The 14,260-nt window shown below is 48.5% G+C and overlaps 1 protein-coding gene across 2 annotated transcripts; it reads right to left on the bottom strand.

Moving 5' to 3' along the window:
* Positions 1 to 382: 382 nt before the first annotated feature.
* MARVELD3 (MARVEL domain containing 3) lies at positions 383 to 13,492 on the bottom strand. Of its 2 annotated transcripts, none has more exons than XM_005608400.4 (3): positions 13,030 to 13,492; positions 10,471 to 10,598; positions 383 to 5,937 (listed from the first exon to the last, which is right to left on the bottom strand). In XM_005608400.4, the coding sequence occupies exons 1-3, from the start codon at positions 13,413 to 13,415 to the stop codon at positions 5,327 to 5,329; spliced, it is 1,125 nt and encodes a 374-aa protein (XP_005608457.3). In that variant the 5' UTR covers positions 13,416 to 13,492; the 3' UTR covers positions 383 to 5,326. The 2 variants fall into 2 exon arrangements, with proteins under 2 accessions (XP_005608457.3, XP_001500639.4); XM_001500589.7 differs by having other exon boundaries at positions 383 to 1,156; positions 13,030 to 13,486.
* Positions 13,493 to 14,260: the final 768 nt, after the last annotated feature.

Below are 14,260 nucleotides of genomic sequence, written 5' to 3' on the forward strand. Positions count from 1 at the left end.
GGGCAGAACAGCTTCCCTCTAGGAGACGGTCAGATGTAATTACTCATTTAGAATTCAGCCACACAACTGCTTTAAAATCATTCCCCTGGGACCAAATATAAGGGGAAATGGCAAGTTTCTTTTGGTGACTTTAACTAGTTAAGACAGGTAAGATATTTCTACTATCATACTGGGCCTGCTACCCCTGATGTGTAGTTCTCATCTCTCAGAATTTCTCTGGCTACTTGTTTATTAACATTATTACCTTGCCATTTGGTAGGAGAGCCATCATAAGAGTGTACCCAAACTTCTGATGTTGCTCTTTGTAGCAAAGTTGGAGATATTTTTTCAAGTTCACAGCCAATAAAGACTTATTCACAGACAAATGAAACGATCATCTAGCTTTGCATTTGTACCAAAGGGAGCATTTATAAGGTCAAGCAGGTGAAAACCACAGTTGGCTCGTGTGTGATTTTAAAGGACCCATCTTTTTGAGAGAAACAAGGGAGGTGGGTTGACATTTAGGTTCCGAGATGATCTCAGAGTGTTCCAGACCACAGATATTCTGGTGCATCACTGTAATTTCTGTGCTGTTCTCGGTTATCTTTGTAGCGCTTCTGTTCTCGGTAGCTCCGTAGGGCCAGCACCACGCTAACACCATACATAATCACCAGAAGACAAGCAAAGGTGGCTGCTGCTCCATCAGTGCCTGCCAGCTGGCAATTCATCCAGGTGAGACCCTTGCGGGCATAGAGCCTCTCTCTTGTTTTGCAAGTGTCTGTGGAATTGATCCGCAAGGCAACGTGGAGGTAAATGCCAATGCCTATGCAGTAGCCCACTGCTGCTAGGAGACTGAAGGCAGCCTCCAGAAGGAGCCACTTCCCTGGCAGTTTGGTTAGATTCTTGGCTCCTCGGAGTAGAACACCCATGGTGAGGACACCCAGCCCCAGAGAAACAGTCACACCGCCATATATCAGAGGTGCCCGGAGGACCGTGTACTGCTGGTCCAGCTGTCGAACCTGCTCCAGCTCGGTGCCCTCAAATGGTGAGTAATAGTTGTTCCCAAAGCCGCCGGCGGTGGTAAAGCTGGCACTGAATCCAGCAAGGACAAAGTAGGAGGCCACGATACACATGAGAACCATCCCATTCAACATCACCTCCACTATCTGTACCACACCTAGGAGGAGAGAGATTTGCGATTTAACACTGACATCACTCATCCAGGAAAACTGTAGGTCAGACTAGAGAAGTACCATGCTGACCTGATTTTTTTTCCTTTCTCCCCAAATCCCCCCAGCACATAGTTGTATATTTTTGAGTTGTGGGTCCTTCTAGTTGTGGCATGTGGGACGCCGCCTCAGCATGGCCAAATGAGCGGTGCCATGTCCGCACCCAGGATTCGAACCAGCGAAACCCTAGACCACGGAAGCAGAGCACACGAACTTGACCACTCGGCCACAGGCCGGCCCCCATGCTGACCTGATTTTAAGGACATGGTCAGATTCAACATTAACTCCTCAGTGTTTTGTTTTTTAATAGTCATATGTTTAAAAAATTAAAGTGCCATTCCGGAAGTTTCTTAAAAAACTAAACATAAACACGATGTGACCCTGCAACTGTACTCCTGAGCATTTATCCTAAAAAAAATGAAAACTTGGATCTACACAAAAACGTGTACAGGAACGTTCACAGCAGCTTTATTTGTAAGAGCCAAGTATTGGAAACAACCCAGATGTCCTTCAATGGGTGAATGGTGAACGAGTCAGGTATATCCATACCGGGGAACCCTCTACTCAGCAGCAGAAAGGAATGACCTGTTGATACATGCAACAACTTGGATGGATCTCAAGGGAATTATGATGAGTGGGAAAAAAAGGCAATTTCAAAAGGTTACATACTGTATGATTCCGTTTACATAACAGTCTCAAAATGACAGAATTATAGAGATGGGGAACAGATCTGTGGCTGTCGGGGGATGGGGGAGGGGAATGGGTGTGACTGGAAAGGGGGAGCACTAGGGACGGCTGATGATGGAACCGTTCTGTAGGTGATGGTGGTGGTGGTCACTCGAATTTACACACGTGACAAAATGGCATAGAACCACACACACGCACAGACATGAGTGCGTGTAAATCTGTAGATCGTCCGTTTCCTGGTTGTGATATTGTACTATAGTTAAGCAAGATGTCACCATTGGGGGAAACCGGGTTAAGCCGGATCCCTTTGTACTCTTTTTGCAATGTCTTGTGAATCTGTAATTATTTAAAAATTTAACATTTTTTAAAATTCAAAATAACTTAAAAAGGTATAAACTGAGAAATTTCACTCATGTCCCTGTCCACTCTGTCCTCTACCCCAACCACTTTCATTATTTTCTAATATAACTTTCCAGTGTTCCCTTATGCAAATAAAAGTGCTCAAATCTGCACTTCCTCCCGCCTTCCCCTGCCTTTTTTCACATACCACACACAGTGTTCTGCATCTTGTATTTTCCATTTATTATTCCTCAAGACGTTTTCAGATCAGCTCCTATAGAGCGACCATATTCTTTGTGGTGTGGCTCCCAACTCCATTGCATGGATGGACCAGTCTATTCAACCAGGATCCTACTGATGGCTACTTGGGATGTTCACTTAGGGGTTTCTTGCAAGTTTAAGGAACCCACGAATGCCATGAGGCAACAGGAGTCAACAGGTGAATGGAGGTGAATGTCTTCTTGTCCAAGGTCAGCTTTCATTTGTCACTCACAGGGGCCCCAGCCTCTTCTAGGTGTACTTCTAGGGGAAGGCCTCCTGTCGTTCTCTCAGGGTTGGGATGAGAACTAAGAGAAAAGCATATGAATCTAGAGTGGAAACACCGGGTTCACATCCCTGCTCTTTACCGCCTCGTGACCTTGCCCAAGTCCTTGACTCTAAGCCTCAGACACTCTCTCTGACAAATGAAGATCATGCCTGCCTGTCTTCTCTCACAGGGCTGTGGGGAGGCCCAGATGAAAGCAAGTATGAAAATCCTCAGAAAATCACAAAATGTTATACGAGTGGACGGTAATGCTACTTGGTAAGGTTTGTAAAATGGAAGGGGATTAGTGAGAGATTTAAGAAGAAATGGGAAGAATTTACAGAAAGCATGTTTCCCAGAAACCAGGAAAACCCTCTAATACACTAGTGAGTACCATGATGTTTATCAACTGAGTAGCTAAAGAGCAGCATCTCTAATGGACTTAGGCAACAGCTACAGGGCTTGCTGATCCTATCTCCTGCTGGGCCCACACGAATTCCTAGGAAGTCTGGGGGACACAGATGTCAAGGGCTCCAACAGTTGAGACGCTACATTCCTCTAAGTTAAATCGGAAAATAACATCAGACAAGAACAGCCCACTCTCCACCTAGGCACCGTAAGCTGCTGGCCACTCTCTCCCTCCAGCAGAGCGAGGGAACTGACCCAGACATCATTCTAACTCAGGGGAAGCATCCATCACCCTACCTAACACCTTTCTCTGCCCTGGTTTTACCTTCTGCATGCATGTTAATATGTCACCCCCTGAGGGGAAACAGGAATACTGTCCCACAAGATGTGGACAACTGAACATTTCCTTCTGGGACAGAGTCTGCCAAAACAGTGGAGTCATAATCCATGCAGCACATATCTGTTAGGCTGAAGTGGAATAAGCCTAGGTCTTGTCAACCACCTCACTGACAGCAACAATTGAGAGGAATAATGATCTTTTGCCAGGTCCAATGATACTGGGTCTGTTGAAGGAATACGGCCACTGAACACTATCACACTACCATCCCGGCCTGAGCCAGCTTAGCTATCAACATCAAACAGGCTCGAGCGTTTCCAAGCATGCTGTTACTGCAGAAAGATTCCCGGACATCAGGAGAAAAGAAAAACGGCGATGCCCAGAGCTGGCAGTTTCTCTCTCTGGTGGGGTGGAACAAGTCTCTGGAGAGACAGCAAAAGGCTCTCTAGAGGGAAGTGGAGATTCTGAAACAGGCGTGAGATTTTTGTTACAAATTTTTGTTGTGAATCTTATTGGGTGAGGCAGCTTTTGTGGCTGACCATTTAATACTCTGCTTAATTATACACCTACTTCTGCCTCTGCACTGCAAATGTGAAGAAACTGAGGAGAACAAACCAAATTTTTAAAAAACTTTTCTATGGGGCCGCCCAGTGGCACAGCAGTTAAATTCGCCCATTCCGCTTCCATGGCCCATTGCAAGCCATGTTGTGGCAGGTGTCCCACGTATAAAATAGAGGAAGATGGGCACGGATGTTAGCTCAGGGCCAGTCTTCCTCAGCAAAAAGAGGAAGATTGGCAGCAGATATTAGCTCAGGGCTAATCTTCCTCAAAAAAAAAAAAAATCATATACAAGCAAATAGATGTATTTCCCCTTTTCTAAACCTAAATGGAACTCGCCTTTTAAATGCAATTAAGTAAAGTAAGGAAATAATATTATAAAAGTATTGTGAAGAGAACCATCACCTCCAAATTAAAATTTTTCTTTGGATTTTTATTGGATTCACATAAAGCAAAAAACATATTCACTTGTACCAAGAATATATTGCATTGTGCCATAAGCCACCATTTACCAGGCAATAAGAACCCATGAAGTTGTCTGGCCAAAAGCAGCATTCTTTCTTTTATTCTGGATGGATCCTGAATTCCAGATGTCGGGTTTAATTCTTCATACAATGGTACATTTACAAGAGGTACAAAACACTTATTGAGCTTTCCAGGCCATTGTAAGGTGCTTATGAGAATAGCTTCTGTGCAACTCAGTGAATTAATCTTATTCCTCTTTCCTCAGCCCACGCTGAACTCCCACTTAAATCTTACAGGAGCAGCCTCCCCTGCGCCCCACCCCCTCCATCTAGAGTATTAAGGAAATGAAGGACCACAGAGTTCAGAGGAAAAAATCGGGGGCTAACCTGCTTACAACAGCTGTGTTTCGAATAGTTGAGGCTGAAATGCTATCTCGTGTCTATGTGGCTTTTCAAGAACTTTGAAGATAAGTTTCTTCAAATTCACTTGGTTATCTCCTTTTAATCAAGAAGTGCACTTTGCTGCGGCACATGCCTTTACCTTGTGGGTCATGGGATTCAGTTTTGGGTTTTTTGCTTTGTTTTAATAATTCTGGTTAGTCCCTCCCCAACAGAAGAGTCCAGAACCAGGGCTTATTTCATCAGAGAATGCCGCTCCACATAACCTGGGGCTACACCCAGCATACCAAAGTTGGCCGGTTACTCTTCAAGCCTTGGCAAGTTCCACAGTAAAGTATTCTGAGAAAGACAGTGGTCCAGAGTAACTGCCATCATTTACATTTGACAGAATGTTTTAAAAAGCCTAAAACTCTAACATTTCTGCAGGCTTCTCTTTTAGCTTCCTGACCTTTCGGTAACCCCTGAAGGCCAGCACGGCCCCCAGGGCAAAGACCCCAATGCCCAGGGCAGCGAAGATTCCAGCTCCTATATCTGCCCCATGGAAACTGCAGCCGAAGCCGCTGTACCCTTTGCTGTGGTACAGCGCCTCCCTCTCCTTGCACACCGGGGAGGCATAGGCGGCGGAGAGGTAGTGGAAGTAGAAGTACAAAGCTGGGATGTACGCCCCGGCGATGACCACATCCAACAAGCCTTCAATCACCAGCAACAGGGGGCAATGCCAGGGGACCCGCAGGACGCCCATGGCGACGAGGAGGCAGCAGAAGGCCATGAGGGCTCCACTGTAGGCCATTGCCACAGTGACCGTGGGCAGCTTTAGCTGGTAGAACTGGACGTCCAGCTGCTGCGCTTTCTCCCCGTCAGCACCATCGAAACCACTGTAAGCCCCTCCAAACTGGTAGTAGTAGATACCCCCCAGGCTGGTGATGCCCGTGTAGCCCCCCGTGGAATTGTAAGACACAGAGCTGCAGGCCAGGATCAGCAAGTTCAGGAGAACCTCCAGCATTTGGCAGCAGGCTGCAAAAGAAGGGCGGGTTACCATATTGAGAGAGGCCGCTTCGTACCCTGAGCGTTATCCTCCCCGTGGCAGCTCCCACGCAGCCGCCTCTTGATTCTGCCCCCTGGAGGCCGGAGCAGGCAAAGCTGCGTGTTTAGCATTAGATGGCGGCAAGGAACAGTGGTCTCCAGAAATGACGTCAGAGGTACTTAGGTCGGAAAGAGTAATTCTCAAAAGAGCAAAGCAGCTGCCCGGGGTCGGGTGCAGGATGACGGTGGGAGAAATCAGTCAGCAGAAAGAAAAGCAGCCCCCGTGAAAGTCAGGAACATTCTCCGCCCCAGCCCTTCCCTGCCAGAAAGACTAAAAGTGGTTATCTCCTCTTTAGATGTGTTGTGGTTATCTTCAGTCCGAGAGAGGAGACTTCTCCAAGTTTGAAGGAAATTTTAATATAGAACTTAAAACATATAAGGAAGTTAGAAAAAAGCATGGAAGTTATGCATCAAAATGTTTACTGTGGTTCTCATGTATTAGGAATGTTTAAGTTAATTTAACTCATGAGGTTTACTGAATTGCAGAAACATAACTGGTTTTATTGTTGTTAGACTTTAACTCAATAAATATGTTTTAAAGTGTAACTCTGTTTTCTTTAGTTTCCCTAAAGAGCAGCTCTGGGCTGGGATGTTTTCTCAGAGCTGGATTCTTTCAGGGCCCTTGGCTTCTTTATCTTGTACAAGGAAAGCGCTCCAGCTCCTCCACCAAGCTGGCTGCTTCCTTAAAATCAACTTTATTGAGCTATAACTTACACGCAACAGAGAGACGCATATTAAGCGCACAGCTTGATGAATTTTGGCAAATGTATTACCATGCAATCATAAGCAAGATGTAGACCATTTTCATCTGCCCAGAAAGTCCCCTCGTAACCCTTTGTGGTCAATCCCTCAGCTTCCTCCTCAGGCCACCACTGATCTGCCTTCTGCCATTAGGAATTAGGTTTGCCTTTTCTAGAATTTCGCGCAAATGGAATCATACAGTTATGGACCCTTTTGTTTGTGGCTGATTTTTCTCAGCAGACTAGAAAGCTGGGTGTTTCTGAGAATTCTGGGAATTGTACAGGCAGGAAGGGTTCTAGGGGGTTGGCTGACTCTGGGATAAGGCTGACAGCCTCTCCTGGCCATTTAGAGAATCAGATACTGTGCCTGGGTCCAGCTGGCCTATGTGTGAAGCTGTGTCACATTAACACAGTCTCTCATGGAAATGATGGCCTCTCAAGGATTATCTCTACACTCCGCAGTTCCCCCCTCCCCACAGCCCCCCCCAAAATGCAAACAGCACTATTGTCTCCTTCACTTATAAAGGTGACACATACCTATTTACAAAAAAGGAAACATGGATAAAACAGAAACATACCATGCAAAAATTATCTAAAATCCAAAAAAACAAAAATAACCACTGTCACCATTATTTTTTCTTCTAGACTTTTCTGCCCTATATGCCTAATTTTTACTCTAGTTTATTTGGTTCTAGGTAAGAACAGGGTCTTACTCTATCTACTATTTTTTTCACTTAAGAATATAGTGTGCACATTTTTTCTATCTCAGCAAATATAAATCTACTTCATATTTTTAAAAGATATATAGAATACCATAATAAGTTTAAATAATTCCAATGTAAAGGACATTTGGGCTTTCCCAATGTATGTGCTATATGGGAGCAAATATCTGCTACGTATTTCCTAATAGAGCGTGGGGAGGACCAGAGCCCCACAAGCCCCTTATTCCTGTTTGAGCTTTAGCAGAACCAGAAAAGAATCACCAGGGCTGCGGGGCGGGGGCGGGGGGATGTCCAGTGGTATCTGTTTTTAAAAATGAAGGCTCAGAGGCTCTGCAGGCCTTCCTCGCTCTCTGAGTCAGACCTCTCCCCCTCTCTCTCTCCTAATAGCAGGGGTTCATGTCAGGTCACCCCTGCCTCCCACTCCCGCTCATTCTTCGGATCTGTTGATGAGTTAACACTCTTAAAGTCAACCATGGTTTGAAATCTTGACATAAGCTCAGTCCAGACAAGTACTGGGTTAGGGTACTAAATAAGTACACAAAAGGGCGGATTGAGAATGTAAGTTGGAGGGGAAAAAACCCCAAAACTGTCCCCCCTGAACTTTTTCAGCATGATCACAAGTCCCATGGGCAGTGGGAAGCCATCTCAAGACTAAACCTGCAGGCTGAGCGACAGACGGGCACCACTGACTACAGAGACGACCACTTTCTTGGGAGAAAATGAAATTAAACTTTTAAAGATGCTTTGCAGGTAAGGTTACAAACAACATCATGATTTTTTTTAAAAAAATATATTGAGATAAACCTTGTTTTTGTTTTGTTTTGTTTTTTGTTACAACTTCCTTGTGATCCTGACCTAGCTTTCCTTCAATGATCTTCTCCGTCATGATTTGAGCACTAAGGGTCAGGGGAAAGGGAAAGAACAAGAGAGGAAAGTGGAACTGCTCCAAACGCAAATGGGGGGAGCAGGAAAAGCCCCTCTTCTTCCCAGGGACCGTGTAACTCCTCACGGGTCCCCCCAAATAATAAACGAGCACAACCTACGCCCGCACAGGACTCCTGGTGATCTGATACACACACGTGACATCTGCACTTGCTTTTTATCTGATCTTTATCCTCTCAGCTCTGAAAGATTTCGCTATCTGAGGAGTCCTGGCCCCTATCTCTTGCTGTCACTGTCCTCAGTGTTACACTGAACTTCCTAAGGTGTCTCACAGCCCAAATTCCAGGGTCTCCCTAGGAAGTCAGAGAGGGCCACAGTTGTCCCACTTTTTGCCAGTTTGCTGGAGGAGGACGTGATTTCACCGATAAGGAAGTCACAAAAGACCTACTCTAAGACGAGGCTGAAAATCCTTGGGTGACCTTTATGCCGGCGGGCATTTCCTGCTGGAGACGAGTTCCTGGTGTTTAACGGCTGTTGCTCTCAGCACAGCATCGTATTGTGTATTTATGTGGGTCTCTGCACAGCATCGTATTGTGTATTTATGTGGGTCTCTGCACAGCATCGTATTGTGTATTTATGTGGGTCTCTGCACAGCATCGTATTGTGTATTTATGTGGGTCTCTGCACGCCCAGAGGTCTTTATAAGCCCTCGTTTGTTAGCTTCTGACTGATGAACCATCGTTTCACGATCTTGACTCAGAAAGACAAGCTCTAGGCCCAAAGCCAAACCGCCAGAAGCAATCAAGCCTAAACCAAGGTGTGTTCTAGTCAGGGGCCTCCCGCTCTGCCCCCTCCTCTTGGTAAATCAATTACAGAGGAAAACATCCCTCAACAGAGAAACCTGTTAACCAGCTTCTGGCCTATTCCTATTATTTTTATCATCAAGAAAAGAAGAAAGGTCAAGCAAGTAAACCCCTTCAGGTCTTAGAGGCAGGCTCCAAGTTTCAATTCCAGCTCTTCCACTTAACAGCTATGTGACTTTGGGTAACTTACTCTACCTCTCTGAGTCACAGGAGTTGCTGAGAGAATTAAAAGTAATAAGGTTGTACCAACATACGTAAACTAGAGTGAGGACTGTTGTAGCTGAATTGCCTAAAGCTCTTTAATGAAAGTTCTGTATAATCCTATATATTATCGTAAGAATCCTAAGATACATTTTCAGGTATAAGTTCCATGATTGCTTTCCCTTGGGCTGAGAACTTTTCCCCCTTAGTCAAAATCGCCCGGGGAAATTTCTCACCACATTGTGTGAGCCAGAAAAGCTCACCCTGACAAACCAGATTTTCTCCATTGTTGGCAGGGCAGGGCTGGTGCTAGGATGGGAATGGAAACCACGCTTGGAGCTGACACATAATATTATTTAAGTGTTTTTAAGTGATTTATGTGTTAAGTTGTTTAGGTATTATTTAAGTGATTTTTCATATTACTTAAGTATGGGTTCCAGTAAGTGTCATCTTTTTTGTTTTCAATGAAACAATAGAATAGAACTTATCAGCGCATTTGGTATATAATAGGACAAATATTGGTACATAATAGGACAAGTATTAAGATGTTAATTTTTGTGTGTGTGAACTTGGTCTTGATGTAAAAGATATTTCTCACTGTGGGTCTCAGTCCGCAAAGTTTAAAAGCCATGATGCAGTGTTTGGGCATCAGATCCACTGTCCTGTGACATGAGCTGCAGCCCGGCTGCCCCTCTGGGTGTCTGTCCCTCACTAACCCACCCCGCCTTGCCAGAGGAGCCCCCCTCCAACAGCTGGGAGCTCACAGCTGGCTCTACCTGCAGACCGCTGCACTTCCACCTGGAGCCTGAAAACCGCAGGCATGCCTGCAGGCCTCCACAGACCCTGGGGCATGTTTGAGAAGCATGGGAAATCTAGCCGCACCTTTCAGCTGTTCCTGCCCTTTTTTTTAGAAAATGAGAACCTCATACAGGTGTGGTGACAAAAATGCCAGGAACCCAAAAGGGAAGTCTGCTTGAATTTTTGTTTCACCAGCTCAGACTCCTTCCAGAACCGCCAGCGACAGCAAATGGCCACACTGCCTTCCAAATGGCTCACCTCTCCCCGTGCACAAGTATCTGCATTTGTGGCATTCCAGGAGTCCCGCAGCCTCTGACTGGGAATATTCCACTTCCTCTGGCCCAGGCCTGGGGCTCGGAGGCAGGTATCTCCCTGAGGTGGATTCACTAGAACCAAAAACAGACATGGCCGTTAGGCGGCCTCAAATTCCATAGCTTGTTCAGTATTAGAACTCGGGACCCCTCATGCTGGGCCCAGACATGAAAGAATCTGCAGAAGAGAAACAAAATTTGCCGTAGTTGTTCATACTCCAGAGACTTCTCTGGTTTAGTGGCCCCACAGGGCATCCAGACACTTGGCCAGCTCCACTAACTAACCACGTCACTTTCCCCTGCAGCTCTGAGCACCGCCTTTGGCCCCCTCGGTCAGCCTGCAGGAGCTGTCTAACCAGGTGGTGGGGAGCCACCTTCGTGAGCTTCTCAGTTCAGCATGGACCAGGCCCTCTTCAAAACCAGTTTGTGTTCACAACACTCCGATGCCCAGGCTGGCATTCCCTTCCTTCCCTTGAGACTTCGGAAAGAGCTGAATCGGCCATCATTCTCTAGGCTTTGGGAGATAACCGACAACTTTGGACATCTTCGGATCTCTCCCTCTTCCTCTGGCAGCCTCGGCACATTCTGTTCCTTATCCTCCACCTCTCCACCCCCTTATCTAGCATAGCCTGGGCTTTGTCCAAGATTCAATGGTGGGGGCTGCATTCTACTCGCTAGGCTCCAGGGATCCTTCTAGAACATAGATCTCATCATGTATCTCTTGCGTGTGAAATCCTTAAACTCTTGTAGCTTTGGATAAAAAGTCCAAACGACTAGCCCAGCACAGGAGGCCCTTGCTCATCTGTCTCCACTCCAGCCTCCCCTTCACAGACCCAGCCATCGTGAACTGTCCCTGCTCCCAAAGAAGATGACCTGCACTCCCGGGCCTCTGCGTCATTGTGGGAGCTATTTCTCTGCTTGGAACACCTTTCACCTTCCTCTCCCAGTCTCCCCTTCTTGCTCCTTCTCCAGAACTCAGCTTTGAGGTTATCTCCTCCCAGAAACTTTCCAGAGCCCAGTCAGAGGCGGAGCTCGGTTCTCCCGATTCTGCTTCCCCTGCAGGGGCGAGTTTCACACTGCGCCGCAATTGGCCGATTTACCTGTCAGTCTCCTACCAGACTGCAGACACTCGGAGGAGATCTCTGTAGACCCCACCACTACATCCATCCCTTAAATAAACGCTCCTTACGTGGAGCAGAGACAGAAATAAATAGCCCTTTGGTTTCAAACCACCAAGTGGCTGTTAGCAAAAGAAGCAAAGTATTCCCTTCGCTCACGTCGGGGCTGGGAGTGGGGGTGGAGGGACCGGGACACTGGTTTATAAGGAAGCCAGTCATGCGGTTGCAATGCAATGTGACTTTAGTCAGGGAAACAATAGCTAGTGCCTGTGACTGTACCTGGGCACACCCTCTGTCATAGTCTGGATAGTTGGTTTTAGATAATGTAATAGAAACTCGGGATAGTGGCTTTCCCGCTGTGTGGACATAACAGGGAGAGACACTGGGCGTAGCCCCACAGGTCCCACAGCAGAGAGGAACCTGACTCCTCCTCAGAGAAGAGGGCAGGTGTCAAAACCCAGAAGGCAGTCATCACTCAAGGGCCTGTCTGTCTCCTTATTGGACAGGCACATAATCTGAGCATTCAGTAATAATTGTGGAGTTGGATGGAAATGTTGGATGGAAAAAAGAGACCAACTCCCTAGGGTGTGGGGCCTAGGACCACCTCCTCTCCGCCCTCCATCCTCACCCTCTCCCAGCTCACGAAGTCTCCCAGGACATCGCCATGCTGTCACCTCACAAGGCCTCCTGGGAACTCTGTGTTCTACGAGGCAGGGATGGCAAAGCTGTTCATTCAGGAGGGTGGGGTCTGAAACAGTCATGGGCTCTGAGCAGGCTGCCCTCCCTGACAGACAGTCCCTGCGACCTTCAGTGGGGAGTTTTAGGTAGATTTAGTTCTTTGCTTAAAAGCATAGCTTCTCCCAGCTGTTTTGGGGAAGCATACACCTCTGGAAGGGGGAACACATTCAACTACTAACGTCATCGGGCTGACTTGATTAGGCCCCGGCTTCCAGGGAACGGGACTTTGGGGAGGGCTGGTTTTGGGACACAGGACAAGGATCTGAAACTGCAACGGGCAGTCCTGTGACCACGTGAGGGCGGGAGGTCAGGGAGGAGCCTCAGGTGAACCCCACCTACCTAATCTCCTTCCAGCCCTTCCCTTTCCTGCCTGAAGTGATCTCTTCCTCCTGACCTGATCCCCCGGGCCCGCCACTGCTAACAAGGGGGATTTTCGGCTTTGCTACTCGGGGTCGGGTCAAGCAGTGGGGGCACCGTAAGGTTTTCCTTCCCTCCCTGGTCACCTCTAAGAGCACCCGAGGGAGGAATGGCACTGTCTTCCTTTAAACCGGCTTCCTAGGACAAGCAGCCGGGGGCACCCAGACGCAGGGGGGCCTCAGACCCACGCGTCCTCGGTGCTGCGATCGCAGGGTCCACCCAGCCCACCTCACCTTTCCGGGCCGCGGCGCCCGAAGCCCTCCTTCCTCTGGGGCGGCGGCTGCGGGGTTTCCCAGGGCGCGGGCCACGGGGGCGGGGCTGCCTCCCAGGTGGTCCGCCGGGGACCGTCCGGCGTCCGGCCTTGGCGGGACTTTTCTCTAACTCTTTGTTCCCCAGCGCGCTGGTCCCCGAGCCGGGGTCTGTCCTGGCGGGGATGTCGGTCCCTGCCCCTGTCCCGGTCGCCATCCCTCCGTCCGCCCCCGTTTCTCTCCCTGCGGGGGTCCCCAGCTCTGTCCCGCGGTCGCTCGGGGTGGCGGTCTCGGTCCGGCCGGGGGCGCCGGTCTGGGTCCCGCTCTCTTGGCCGGGCCCGGGGCTCGCGAGTCCCCGAAGTGTCTTCCATGGCCCAGTTCCGTTTCCCCGCCCTGGAGCGACCCGAGGGCAACAATCCACAACTTTCCTGGGCAGGTGGCCAAGCCCGGGGGCGGGGCGGGGCGGGGCGGGGCGGGACGCTCACCTGCGCGCACGCGCACTAGCCCCGCTGAGGCCCGGAGAGCGCAGGGGACGCTGCTGTGCGCGGCCCCGGTCCCGGCACGGGGGCGTGTATTGGGTAGGGGGCCAAGGGGTCCTGCTGCTCTGCACCCAGGAGAGTGGACGACCATCCGCTCGCCGTGCTCCGTCTGCCCTGAAGTATCCCCTCGCTGACCCCGCAAGGCGGGCGGTCTAGGGAAGTGAGCGCTCGACTTAGCCCTGTGGTTTGCTTTCCCAGTTTACCATGCACTCGCTCACGCAGCTATCCACCCATCCATCCATGTACCCAACCATCCACCCATCCACTGTCCCTCTCTCCCATCCTCTCCTCTATCCTTAGAACAACTGTGTCGTAGGAAGCTTGAGGCCAGTTCATCTATTGCAATAGTCCTGGACAACCGTTTTTAAAAATGACGAACCACACAGAATTGACAGCTTTTTCTTTTGCCAACTAAGGATGTTTAAAAACATATAAAATTGCCACCTGTAAATTAATTCTTTCAAGAAATATGTGTGAGCACCCAGCCTAGCGGGCGCTGGAGATACAGTGGTGAACTCTACTTACGCCTCTGTTCTAGCCTGTGTGGGAAAAGGGAGAAGAGGCGATAAACAAGGACAGAAGACAATGTCTAAAATTAATTGGGAGGGCAGTTTTCTTCATAGAGATCTGGGAAGAGGACATTTGAGTTGAGTCCTGGATAAGAAGGAGGCAGCCTT

The sequence above is a fragment of the Equus caballus genome, chromosome 3, assembly GCF_041296265.1.
Source record: "Equus caballus isolate H_3958 breed thoroughbred chromosome 3, TB-T2T, whole genome shotgun sequence".
Taxonomy (NCBI): Eukaryota; Metazoa; Chordata; class Mammalia; order Perissodactyla; family Equidae; genus Equus; species Equus caballus.

Coding starts and splice junctions, on each gene's coding strand:
- MARVELD3 (XM_001500589.7), bottom strand. CDS start 13,415: ATGGAAGACACTTCGGGGACTCGCGAGCCCCGGGCCCGGCCAAGAGAG. Junction 10,599..13,029: donor GGGCGCCGCGGCCCGGAAAG/GTGAGGTGGGCT, acceptor TTTTGGTTCTAG/TGAATCCACCTCAGGGAGAT. Junction 1,157..10,470: donor ATACTTGTGCACGGGGAGAG/GTGAGCCATTTG, acceptor CTCTCCTCCTAG/GTGTGGTACAGATAGTGGAG.